The sequence below is a fragment of the Bos taurus genome, chromosome X (assembly GCF_002263795.3).
Source record: "Bos taurus isolate L1 Dominette 01449 registration number 42190680 breed Hereford chromosome X, ARS-UCD2.0, whole genome shotgun sequence".
Lineage (NCBI taxonomy): Eukaryota > Metazoa > Chordata > Mammalia > Artiodactyla > Bovidae > Bos > Bos taurus.
In genome coordinates, this window is record NC_037357.1 from 2,746,005 (window position 1) to 2,758,936 (window position 12,932).

The window sequence follows — 12,932 nt, forward strand, 5'->3', positions numbered from 1 at the left end:
TGGATGGTCTCTAGGGAAAAAAGTCTGGTGAAAACTGAGCTGAGCTCTTCCTATTGAAAGATTGGAAGACCCCATATTTAGAGAATAAATCTTTGTATTTTCCCCAGTATCCACCTTTCTGCCAGTGAGGTCAGACGGGATATAGTCTGCACCATTTTCTACAATTCTCATTTTCCCAGAAGTGCTTGCTGAGCTTCCCTGTTATTGGCTGAGAACTAGCCCTGAGGAACCCAAGCTACAGGAGAGCTGCTAATGACATGTGTCCGTCCCCAAGTCACAGTTATCTGGTGCCTGAGCATGTCCTTTCATGGAGGCAGATGCTGGCAGCTTGTAGCTCTCCCAGAAGTTCTGTTGGTTGTCTGGGCACAGTGACCACTTCACTCAGCTCATAATTGCTTTTTTCTCAGTGTTCATGTTAAAACAAGACAAGCTTTGTCATAGGTGATTAATTTCCTCAATTTGTACCTTCTAGATCATGAGAACACACCCCATTGCTACTCTTCAGTTCCTGGGAAAGTTCTGGAGAGCAGTTTAAAGATAGCAAAGACAATAAATGATCCCTTGGGCAGAAACGTCGGTCATCACGGAAACGTCCATACTCTCTTTCCCAAGTAGCTAGCTGCTAGGGACATCTGCTTTTTTCAGCATCTCTCCATATCAGTGAAGGAATTTAGTGTGGACTAGATAGCTCTGATATTGGACATGACCTTCCTGTGGTATTTAGAACTGTTTTTCCTGAGGGATATAATGATATGGAATAAGGAAGAATCTGATCTTGACTGTGGTTTTTCATAAAAAAAAAAATCTGTTGCAGATTCTTGGCCAACCCTTTGGGACACCCACCTTTAGGCATCTTCTTGGCTCAATTTGGTCACATTCCTCAAGTTCCCTCCTCTCCATTCTTAGCAATTAAACATTGAAGTGTCTGGGTACATTATCGGGGTTGCAAGTTCAGTTGCTTGATGTATGACTCAGTTCTGGTGCCCTTTCTTTTTGCACAAAGCAGAGCCATTTGTTATATATACAAGAGTCTAAGAGTTCTCACTTATTCTTTCACTGTTAGAGGAGGGGTTTTTTGCCTTCTGCACTGGGCGAACAACAAATCAAAAGAGGATTTTACCTAAAAAAGCACATATGAAATTAAAATAATTGCTGAGAGGCCAAGGTCACTGTGTTTATTGGAACAGAGGTAGAGGGAAGCTTTTATTTTTGCTACACTAATACCTTGTATGTTCAAGTCTTCCAGTCCATCTCTCACAGCTGACAAACAGATGACACTTATTTAATGGGTAAGGGATTTCTCACTAGTTTGTTTTTTTTAATGTTTCCTTTTCTCTCTTCATTGGTGAATGTTTAAAACCATTTATTAGGGGCTTCTTTTTTTATTTTTTAAATAATTATTTGACTGCACTGTGTCTTAGTTGTGGCATGCGGGATCTTCGATCTTCGTTGTGACATGCAGGATGTTTGGTTGTGGCACGCGAACTCTTAGGTGTGGCATGTGGGATCTAGTTCTCTGACCAGGGATCAAACCCAGACCCCCTGCATTGGGAGCTTAGAGTCTCAGCCACTGGACCACCAGGAAAGTCCCAGAGAAGGCTTCTTGAAGGGGGTGGGGACGTCAAGGAAGGGAATCAGAAAGGAGGTGAGCATGGCAGGCAGTGTGTACAGGGCAAGTATATTAGGTGAAGTTGGGTAGTCATGGGAAACAGAGTTGATTTGGTCCTCTGCTCTCTCCTCGGGCCTCAGTTTCTCTGCTGCAATATGGAGATGATAATAGTAATTACCACACAAGGTCATTATGAGGATTTCACTGATATGAAAGAAGCACTTAGTCAGAACTGTAATGTAGTAGGCACTCCACAGATGTCACAGATCGGTATTATTTTATATTATTAATAGGGCTGTGGGAGTGCCTTGAATGTCAGATCAGGCATGGGAGCCTTACCACATATGTGGGTAACTGGGGGTCATTGGAAATTTGAGCAGGGCCATGACATGCCCCAAGAAAGACAATAAATTAATTTGTCTCTAATGAGAAGGGTGGATTGTAGACCCCTCTTTTTAGACTTTGCTTCAAACTAAATAGTTAAAAAAATTTTCCAGGGCCCAGATATGATAGAATTATGTAAGTAAAGCTATTTGGTTTTTAACCAGTTGTCCAGGGGGTAGACATATGTAGTATATTAAAACCTGGTAGGACTGTAAAATAATATGGTAGAGAGTCATAAGTGATATATTAGGTTGCCAACCTATGGGTAGGGGTGCTTTAGCAGGGTGACGTTCCCAACAGTCTGGTGTCATTAACGGCAACTCAATTTTCTGATAAGTTATGGGATTTTCTTCCCCATTATTTCTTTCATCTTTGCTTTGAGTAGTTCTCAGACCCAGTGTGTCTCCTATTCTCCTGCTTTCTTCTTTTCCTCGCTGCCTCTTCTTCCCTATTCTGAGAGATGAGTCAGGTAAATTTCCCCCTCCCGATTTCTACATTGCTCCTGGCCCACCTAACTTTAACAAAGCCTTCGGACCATCCTTTCTCAGGGCTCCTGGTTCATTGAATTTAACCCTACATAATTACCCTCTAGGGAACACACATAGGTTAAACACCCTTGAGATTTGTTACATAAAATGATAAAAGGCTCTCCTAATTTGAGAATACTAGGTGCTCAAACCTCCCTGCTTTCCATCATTGAATTAACCCGAACCCTTTGTTCCTGCTCCAGAAAGGGTCGTGTGGGGTAAATGTTCAAAAGGTTGTTCTCTGAATAGCTCAGGGCCTTCAAGATACTTGGCAGAACCTGATGCCAGAGAATAATCTCCTTTGGCTAACTCTGTTTTGTTCTTCTGGGTGGTCTGGGTAAGCCACTGGTCAGGATTCATGCTTCTCACTGAGTTAAGTGGGGAATTTTCAGCTGTGTTCACCATCTAGGAAACATAATAAAACGGGAGAAGAGGAAGAAGAATATGGGCATTACAGAGAGACACCCTTCTATTGTATGAAACCACTGGAGAATCTGCACTGGGGAATGAATTATTCATTCATTCCTCATTCATTTTGCAAAATTTTATTGCGTTCCAGGCACTGTCTCAGGTACTAGGGCTATAGCTGTGGATGAGATGTGGACCTTAATCGTTTTAAAAGAGACAGCAAATAGATACATAGATGAATAAGATATATTTGAATAGTGATGATTCTATGAAAAAGATAAAATAAGATGCTGCCACGAGGGCAGGTAGTCACAGAAAGCCTTTCAGAGGAGGTAAGAGTCAAGCGAAGACCTGAAAGAAGCTGTGGATATGTGGGGGAAGAGACTTCCAGGCCAAGGGGACATAAAGCGTAAAGGTCCAAAGGACACTTTTTTGTTTGAGGAACAGCAGGTAAGCCAGTGTAGCTGCATAATTAGAAATAAAGTCCATGAGGTAACCCAAGGCCAGAGCATGCACATCATCCCAGGCTATAGGGAGGATTTCAGGTCTTATTCTAATCTCAATGGGAAGCCATTGGAAGGTTTGGGCAGGATTCTTTGTCATTGTCCTATGATTGTGATCCTAGTTCTGCCATCGCCTTGCCCATGTGAACTTGAGTGAGTTCTTAGTCTCTTAGTTTGCTGTTAGATAACATGTGGATAAAGACGCTAATCCCCAAGTGACATTAAAAAAATTAGCTCCTGGTTACAAAGAACTTGAGGCCATCAGATGAAAGGTATGATACAGAGTAATTACCACTGTTCTATATAGTCATTATTTTAACAGCTGTCTTCTTTTCAAAATGGAAAAAAATACCAAGGTAAACCTGTACTCTAAATAACAACATTAAAAAATGTCATGTTTCTGGAACTTCCCTGTTGATCCAGTGGCTAAGACTCTGCTTTCCCAATGCAGGGAGTCTGGGTTCAGTCCCTGGTCAGGGAACTAGATCTCACATGCTGCACCTAAGAGTTCATATGCCATTAACTAAAGATCCTGTATCCTGCAACCAAGACCTGGCACAGCCAAATAAATAAGTATATTTTGTGCTCAGATGCTCAGTCATGTCCAACTCTTTGCAACCCAGTGGACTATAGCCTGCCAGGCTCCTCTGCCCATGGGATTCTCCCAGCATGAATACTGGAGTGGTTTTCCATTACCTCCTCTGGGGGATTTTCCTGACCGAGAGATCGAACTGAGTTTTTTATGTCTCCTGCATTGGCAGGTGGATTCTTTACCACTAGCACCACCTGGGGAATCCCACATTTATATAAATTTATAAAGTCATGTTTCTGATTTCCCTTTTGATTCCACATGAGAGATTTAACTTATTTGCATAGTACATCATGCGAAATGCCAGGCTGGATAAAGCACAAGATGGGATCAAGATTGCTGGGAGAAATATCAATAACCTCAGATATGCAAATGATACTACTCTAATGGCAGAAAGTGAAGAGGAACTGAAGAGCCTCTTGATGAAAATGAAGGAGGAGAGTAAAAAAGCTGGCTTAAAACTCAACATTCAAAAACCGAAGATTGTGTCATCTGGTCCCATCACTTCGTGGCAAATAGATGGGGAAACAGTGGAAACAGTGATAGACTTTATTTTCTTGGGCTCCAAAATCACTGCAGATGGTGACTACAGTCATGAAATTAAAAGATGCTTGCTCCTTGGAAGAAAAGCTATGACATATCTAGATAGCACAGAGACATTACTTTGCTGACAAAGGTCTGTCTAGTCAAAGACATGCTTTTTCCAGTAGTCATGTATGGATATGAGAGTTGGACCATAAAGAAAGCTGAGCACTGAAGAATTGATGCTTTTGAACTGTGGTGTTGGAGAAGACTCTTGAGAATCCCTTGGACTGCAAGAGATCAAACCAGTCAATCCTAAAGGAAATCAGTCCTGAATATTCATCGGAAGGAGAACTTAGTCATTGGTAAAGACCCTGATACTGGGCAAGATTGAAGGCTGGAGAAGGGGACGACAGAGGATGAGATGGTTGGATGGTATTACCAAATCAAAGGAAACGAGTTTGAGCAAGCTCCGGGGGTTGGTGGTGGACAGGGAAGCCTGGCATGCTGCAGTCCGTGGGGTCGCAGAGTTGGACATGACTGTGTGACTGAACTGAACTGAGAGATTTAAGATATTCCTTTCTTCTTTGAAAAGTATCTTAAAAGCTTCCCAGAAGTTGAAACCCAACATATATCATAAAATATTTGAATGAAAAGAAATCTTAGAGATCTTATGGATCTGTTGTGGGGACAGTCTGATGTCTATAGAAATGACTTTAAGAAACTTCCTTACTGTGCAGACTGTATGATTTAAGCCTGTGTAGGAAATCACTTGGGGATTGTGGCCCCCAGCTGGGAAGGCAGGTGTGTTATTTGTTCATTTCCAATAAAGTTATATGTAGATAATGAAAAAAAAGGAGGTTACAGATCATGTAGTCTGATCCCATCGCTTTACAACTGAGGCAAGTCGTGAGGACAGTTGCACTGCTGGGGAGCAGGAGTGCTGGGTGAGACTCCAGATCTGCGATTCCAGGCATCTGCTCTCTTCCCAGATCTGAAAGCTACATTCCTACCTCAGTGTCACATTTAGACATAATTGCAGTGTTACAGGAACTGATTGACTGTAATTTCAGATCCCTTTCCATCTCTATTGTAATGATCGTGCCTTGCTAATATTGGAAGTGCCGGCTGCCATGAAGCGTCTTTGCTTGGTGAGGCAGCTGTACATGAAACAAATTTTGCAGGCTATAATTTGACTCTGTGCCACAACTGATTTGCTCTGTATCTTTATTTCCTCTGGTGCTGGTTAAGGACTCTGCCAGTGGATTCTATAGACTGTACCACTGAGTCTATGAACCTTGAGTTTTAGAGTTGACCATGGTTCAGATTCTAATCTGGTTGTAATTTTTTTTTAAATTTTATTTTGTTTTTAAACTTAACAATATTGTATTAGTTTTGCCAAATATCGAAATGAATCCGCCACAGGTATACCTGTGTTCCCCATCCTGAACCCTCCTCCCTCCCCATACCCTCCCTCTGGGTCGTCCCAGTGCACCAGCCCCAAGCATCCAGTAATCGTGCATCGAACCTGGACTGGCGACTCATTTCATACATGATATTCTACATGTTTCAATGCCATTCTCCCAAATCTCCCCACCCTCTCCCTCTCCCACAGAGTCCATAAGACTGATCTAGGTTTGCCTGGAAAATTTATTTTTATCATACATAGTTTTTGTGATAACTTTTAAGAAGTAGTATTCTGTTCATGTGAAATTTTGAACTGTGTCATTTTAGGTCTGGTTCCATCAATTTAATAACAGATATGAACTATTGTCATAAAAATAAGCAATATATATATACACAGACACATATATAATGACCTTTATGATTAACTTTTTCCTTGTATATGGATCTAGATTTCTTCAGTTACAGTTGCAGTAAACTTAAATGTGGGTAAAATGAGATCACACAGAGACACACACACATACTTTCTATACCTTTGTAAAACAGTCATATTTACTTGATTGGCATCCAAACTGGTATTTTTCTGCTTGAACTTCTTTCTACTGATTCCATATAGCCCACACAGTCCCTTTCTGAAATAGATGCTATAAGCATTTACCAGTCTAACCTGTTAGGGTGTTCCTCATACTGGTATATTTTTGTCATTCATTCCAAAATCAATGGTATTTGAACAAGTCAAAAATAACCACAAGCATATGATTTCTTTTTTACTGGTTTTCCTTAAAGGAAATGCCGTTTAACATATTTTTATATTTTGCCTACTCATGCCATAGAGAAATAAATTGTTGATATTTTGGATACTTTGCCAGAAGTTAAGTAGTTTTCAAGAATAATCTTGCCAGATACTACTCTTTCCTTAATTAAAGTTCTTAAAATAGGCAGAGATCATACTGGATAGTCATATGGGTTATTGAAAACAGCAGGCTTAAATCTGAAAACTGACTTCTGTAAGACAAGATGCATAGGAATGCATTTCTTCAATAGGATCATCAAGAGGCTATTTCCTAGTCTGTCTCCCCATTCCCACCCTGAAATCATTTTAGATCTCTTGTCCTGGGGAATTTTACTATAACAAATGCTAGACATATCTTGCAGTCTGTGGCTTCTGCCACAGACTTTGAATCACAGAGCTCTGAATCCCCCTTTCCCACCTCCTTCAGCAGGTCCAAGACTCTTTTTAAGGGAGAATAGAGAGGCAGCATCTGAGTCTTTGTGACCCCATGGTCTGCAGACCACCAGGCTCCTCTGTCCATGGGGATTCTCCAGGCAAAAACACTGGAGTGGATTGCCATGCCCTCCTCTAGGGGATCTTCCCAACCCAGGGATCGAACCCAGTTCTCCAGCATTGCAGGCAGATGTTTACCAACTGAGCCACCAGGGAAGCCCAAGAAGACTGGAGTGGTCTTCCCGATCTAGTAATCAAACTGGGGTCCCCTGCACTGCAGGTAAATTCTTAGCCAACTGAGCTACCAAGGAAGCCCAGAGGGGCTTCCCAGATGGTGCTAGTGATAAAGAACCTGCCTGCCAATGCAGCAGATGTAAGAGATGTGCGTTTGATCCCTGGGTCGGGAAGATCCCCTGGAGGAAGCACAGCAACCCACTCCAGTATTCTTGCCTGGAGAAATCCCATGGACAGAGGAGCCTGGAGAGCTACAGTCCAGAAGGTCACAAAGAGTTGGACACAACTGAAGCGACTGAGCATGCACACATGCAGAGGGAAGAATAAATGCATCAGGCTGTCTTCCAGCTCTTCTCCAATTCCTGTGGATTTCACTGTGAGTTGTAGCAAGGGTATTCCTTACTATTAATCCCTAATTTCAAATGGATGGGCTGATCCCATTGGGCCTTTTAACGCACTTCTCAGCCTACAGGGCTTTCAGCAGCAACTCGTAGCAAGTGGTGGTGCTCAGTGTTTCCCTGTGAGTACTTTCTAAGCTGGACTTTCAGGAATAGGGACCCTGGAGCAGCATAAGTGAGTGTGGTAAGGTCTACAGGTGAGATATAAGCACATGATACAGGGTGTATGTGTGTATATTACATATATATATATATAATGTACATATAAGTATATATATACTGTATATATACATACAACTTGGATTTGTAGTGATGTGAATGAAATAATAAGAATCCAGTTAATGAAATAATAAGAATCCAGTTATGGTTTGCAATTAAACAGGAAAAGGATGCTGTAATGAAATGGATGGTAATTCATATACATAAATGCTTTATAAACTATAAAGAGTTAAAATTTCTCCAGATACTTGGCTGAGAGTTAAACCACTTGACTTCAAGCTCTCCATCTTAAGAAAGTGAAGATCATGCTGATTCCTAATGACTTCTCCAAGTTGTCTGCAAATTATCCGGATATAATGTCTGTGGCAAACCCATCAAGGTGTTTTGTTCCGATGCCGTGTATATGTAACAAATGTGTCATTGTTGGTTTTTCCCCCATAGGTGTTCAAGAGACGGTATTTTTACTTAACTCAGCTTCCTGATGGTTCGTATATTCTCAATTCCTATAAAGATGAGAAAAATTCAAAAGAATCTAAAGGTTGCATCTACTTGGATGCTTGCATCGATGTTGTTCAGGTAGGGCTCATGGAGGTAATATTTCTTTCTCCTTCTGGAAGAGGGTTGTTGATCTAGTAAGAACCTCAGTACTTTTCTGCCTTGATGAATTGCCTCTCCACCTATCAAAACGTGCATACTAGACACTCGGAATCCTCTTCAGAATCCCACTCTCCCTCTGTGCTGCCATTCAAGTGCTTTCGCGATCCTCTGGAGTCTGCTCCAAAGTGCCTCTTCAATCCCTCACCTTCTTTCCATTCTCACTGTCTTCCTCCTGTTCTCTCTTTTATCCTCTCTTGCCTAGAGTCTTGTCTTCTGCCTTCTGTTGCGTTGCCATGCTCCACTCCATCTTCCTGAGATATAGATGGGGTCCTTCACTCGTCTGTTCAAAACCTTTTGGCTCTTGATTTACTGTCTTGCAGAGTGAGCTCTAAAGATCCTACCAGGGCATTGCAGGCCCATGGTGATTTGACTTTTCCTACTAACCCCCCACCCCCACCCCCGGCACCCCCCTCATACATTCTGTGCTCTCATCACTCCAGGCTAAGCACTCCACAGAGTGTCACACACATGTGCCTTTCTTATATTTGTTCCTCTGCCCAGCACATACTTCCTGTTTGAACCTTATCTTTTAAGACTTAGCTCAAAAGGGCCTTGTACCATGAAAACATTTTTTGTTTTCTTCCTCACACTCACTCCCACTAAGTGGAACTATGCTCCAGCTCCCCTGTGCTACCACTGTGCTGAATTATTCCCATTCCTTGTTCCATTATACAGACCATGTCATATTCATGTCCAAGCCCCTTATAATAATTAGGTAAGTTGTATATACAGTAGGGGCTTAATACATGTTTGCTGATTTGAATCACTGAGGGGGCATGGATGTTAGGGTTAGTATGTACAGGGTGGGGAGTAGAGGACAGAGAGATGATTAAGTAGGAAGTTGATTGACCAAGCAATAGGAGCCAAGACTACAGAGCCAGCCTGGCCTGGTCGACTAGAAGGGGCACTGCGTTGATTGGGAGGCAGGAGATGTCGGTTCAACACCCCCAACCTACCTGAATCTTAGTTTACAGAGGTGTAAAGTGTGATTAATAATATCTCCTCACTTTATTAAGTGAGATTATCATGAGAAGCAAATGAAAAAACACTTTAAAATATAATATACAATGATCTATGTGAATAGAAGGTACCTTCTTTTATACATTGAATTGGCAAAAAGTTCATTTGTTTTTTTCTGTAACATTACAGAAAACGGAACAAACTTTTTGGCCAACCCAATATATATGTGTGACAGCTTTCTTATATTTCTGGAAAGAAGAAGGCACATACAATTCCCACATTTTCTCAATTAGCTCTAGTACAGTTTGACCTTCCTTTACTGGGGCTCCCAGGCTCTGATTTCTCCTCTATTTATGATTCCCTCCTCCCAAATATTTTCAAATATATAAATCTTTAGGACTTGCTACAGCAGTTTAATCATTCTTTACTATACTTTGAAGATGAGAAGGAGGGACTTTCTTGGATCCTTCCTGAATAATGACCATGCAGTGGAAAATTATTGATTCATGAGCCTTCCTTGAAATTAAGGCTGAGGTTTGGGAGCAGGGGACAGACTTCTTTTGTCATGACAGAGAAAGCGGTAATATAAAAGAAGGTGTCATCATGTTTGATGAAAGGAAGAGGCTTTTCTTTTCTTGTGTGCTAGGATTCAGTCTAGGCCATTTCCATCATTTTTATTGAGAACCACACTTTAATATGAACCAACTACAGTCTTCTTTTATACTTCTTTCATACTGTGATGAAAATGAACTAGATAGCGATATTGTATTTTATGGTGTGATACAAAGCAGCTACCAGATTTATTTCAGGTCACATTTGAGCTTGTTTTTAAGGACTGCTTTTGAGAATCTATAAATATGTCAGGAAAACTTCCAGCAGGGTGGAAATAGTAAAACATTGGCTTATTTTTGTCGAGTTAGTTTGATTATTTAAATGTGAAGGATGTCAGAAGGCCTTAAATGATAATACCCACTCAACATGTAGTATTTTATATCAGCTTTGTGCTTATACTTCCATGTTCAATACTGGTGGTGCTTTGGTCGCTAAGTCGTGTCCGACTCTCGTGACCCCATGGACTGCAGCCCACCAGGCTCCTCTGTCCATGGGATTCTCCAGGTAAGAATACTGGAGTGGGTTGCCATTTCCTTCTCCAGTGCTCAATACTAAGGGGAATAAAAAAGATGTTTGACATGGTCTTTACATTGTCTTGGAATTTCTGTTCCTTGTTGAAAGAAGCAATTATTTCATGAAAGTATTGACATACATGTGTGCTGAGCTGAGGTAAAAATAAACTAATGATATCTAGTATTAAAAGGGTAACTAAACTAACTGAACACATACCTCTTCTTTTTTCCCTCCAGTGCCCCAAAATGCGCCGTCATGCTTTTGAACTCAAGATGTTAGATAAGTATAGCCATTATCTGGCTGCTGAAACTGAGCAGGAAATGGAGGAATGGTTGATAACTTTGAAAAAGATTATTCAAATCAATACTGACAGTTTAGTGCAAGAGAAAAAGGAGACGGTGGAAATATCACAAGGTCAGAATTTTTTTAATAATTCGTTATTGAGGTAAAGCCCTCGTGTTTAATCCATGGGAATGTCCTTTGTGTAGGGTGAATATGGAACTCTTATTCGTGAGGGTTGACCTACTTCTTCATTAAAAGTGACTGTGGAGGTTGATAGGTTTTTCTTTTTTTTTAAAGAGTTGATGCTCCATTGGCTCTGACATGTGAAATATAACCAGACTGAAAACAGATAGGGGATTCATGGCAGATTTTCAAAAGTCCATTAAAGTTTTCCCAGTGCTTTCATAATCAAAATTCTTTGTAATAAATCTAGTAGGAGAGATTGGGGTGGGAGAGAGAGATAGTTAGGATATTCCTCTTAGGTGATTGTTAATGGTCTGCATGGTTTAGAACATCTGCTTTTAATGAATTTTCAGATGATGAACCTAGCAGCCAAGGAAAAGCCGAGAACATCATGGCCAGTTTGGAAAGGAGCATGCATCCGGAACTGATGAAGGTACACCTTTGTTACTACAACTTACCTTCAAGTGAGACAGTGTTAATCCTGCATATTAAGGCTGTAATGCTGGATTCCATTTGGCAATGTCATTTCTAAGTTCAAAATCGCAACAAATTAGTGAAACAGGTAGAGATTACAAAAGACAAGTACACTGCTCAGGTTGGACCTGCTCAGTACCAACTAACAGTTTGGAAAGTGTTATTTTTTTTCCCTAGGTTCCAAGAAATGCTACTAGATTCTTATGAATATTAATTTTATCTGCTATTTCTTATTAAGTGTATTGTTCTGGTTTAGTCGCTATGTCATATCGGACTTTTTTAGGACCCCATGGACTGTAGCCCACCAGCCTCCTACTGTCCATGGGATTTCCCAGGGAAGAATACTGGAGGGGGTTGCTATTTCCTTCTCCACATTCAGTTTAATTACTATATGTCATTCATACACTAAATATTATTCATTCAAGGAGCTATTGATGCAGATTGAACATGATATTCAGTCTAATTGTTTGTATATGTTAATTTCATATGAAAATCAGAGTCTGTCTGTATGTGAATGCCTATCTATATGTATATGAATAATTTTATCAGATAAGGATTTTGGTTAACAGACATCATTTGTGTTGATTACTCTGTTCTTTGGTGTTTGAAATGAGCCCGCTTTGAAAGTGTAGAGGTGATTATCATGTCTGTCTTACTAGGTTACATATTTTATTCTGTGGACTCTATACTAGATTAGGAGGTTATACCCTATTTATCCATTTAAATCCTTGCCAAACCTATTTATATTTTTACTTTATTCCTCCTCCTGAGCTATTAACTTATACAGATTTAGATGTTACTTTTTTCTGTTTTAAATTTACCATTCTCTTAAGCTTCAATGTTAATATATTTTCAAAAATTTTGAAACACACTCATGATCCCCTGTAGATTTTAATGTGTTCTCTTTGAGTCTTTGTTATTTCAGACCATAGAGCCCATTATGTTTTTTTTTCCTAAAGTGATAGAATCAGAATTGTATATAATATACATATATATATATGTAACATATATACTCATGGATTTATATATATATATTATATATATCATGGATGAGTAGCACCATGGATTAGTTCTCTTGTTAATTCTCTTTTATATCACAAGTCTCTTGTATTTCTTTTTTGTACTATGGGTTGAATAATATTCTTGGTCTTAAAAAAGTGTATAGAAAGTGTAAATACTTGATTAATAGCACAGGTCGACTGTAACTGTAACTGTAACTGTGACTGTAA

The 12,932-nt window shown here is 40.2% G+C and overlaps 1 protein-coding gene across 6 annotated transcripts in view; it reads left to right on the top strand.

Moving 5' to 3' along the window:
• The window catches only part of DOCK11 (dedicator of cytokinesis 11), a 326,778-nt gene that overhangs the window by 65,532 nt on the left and 248,314 nt on the right, over positions 1 to 12,932 (top strand). For all 6 annotated transcript variants that reach the window (XM_024988142.2, XM_024988144.2, XM_024988146.2 and 3 more), the window contains 3 exon segments: positions 8,464 to 8,598; positions 11,001 to 11,178; positions 11,583 to 11,662. In XM_024988142.2, the coding sequence (XP_024843910.1) occupies positions 8,464 to 8,598; positions 11,001 to 11,178; positions 11,583 to 11,662 (393 nt within the window).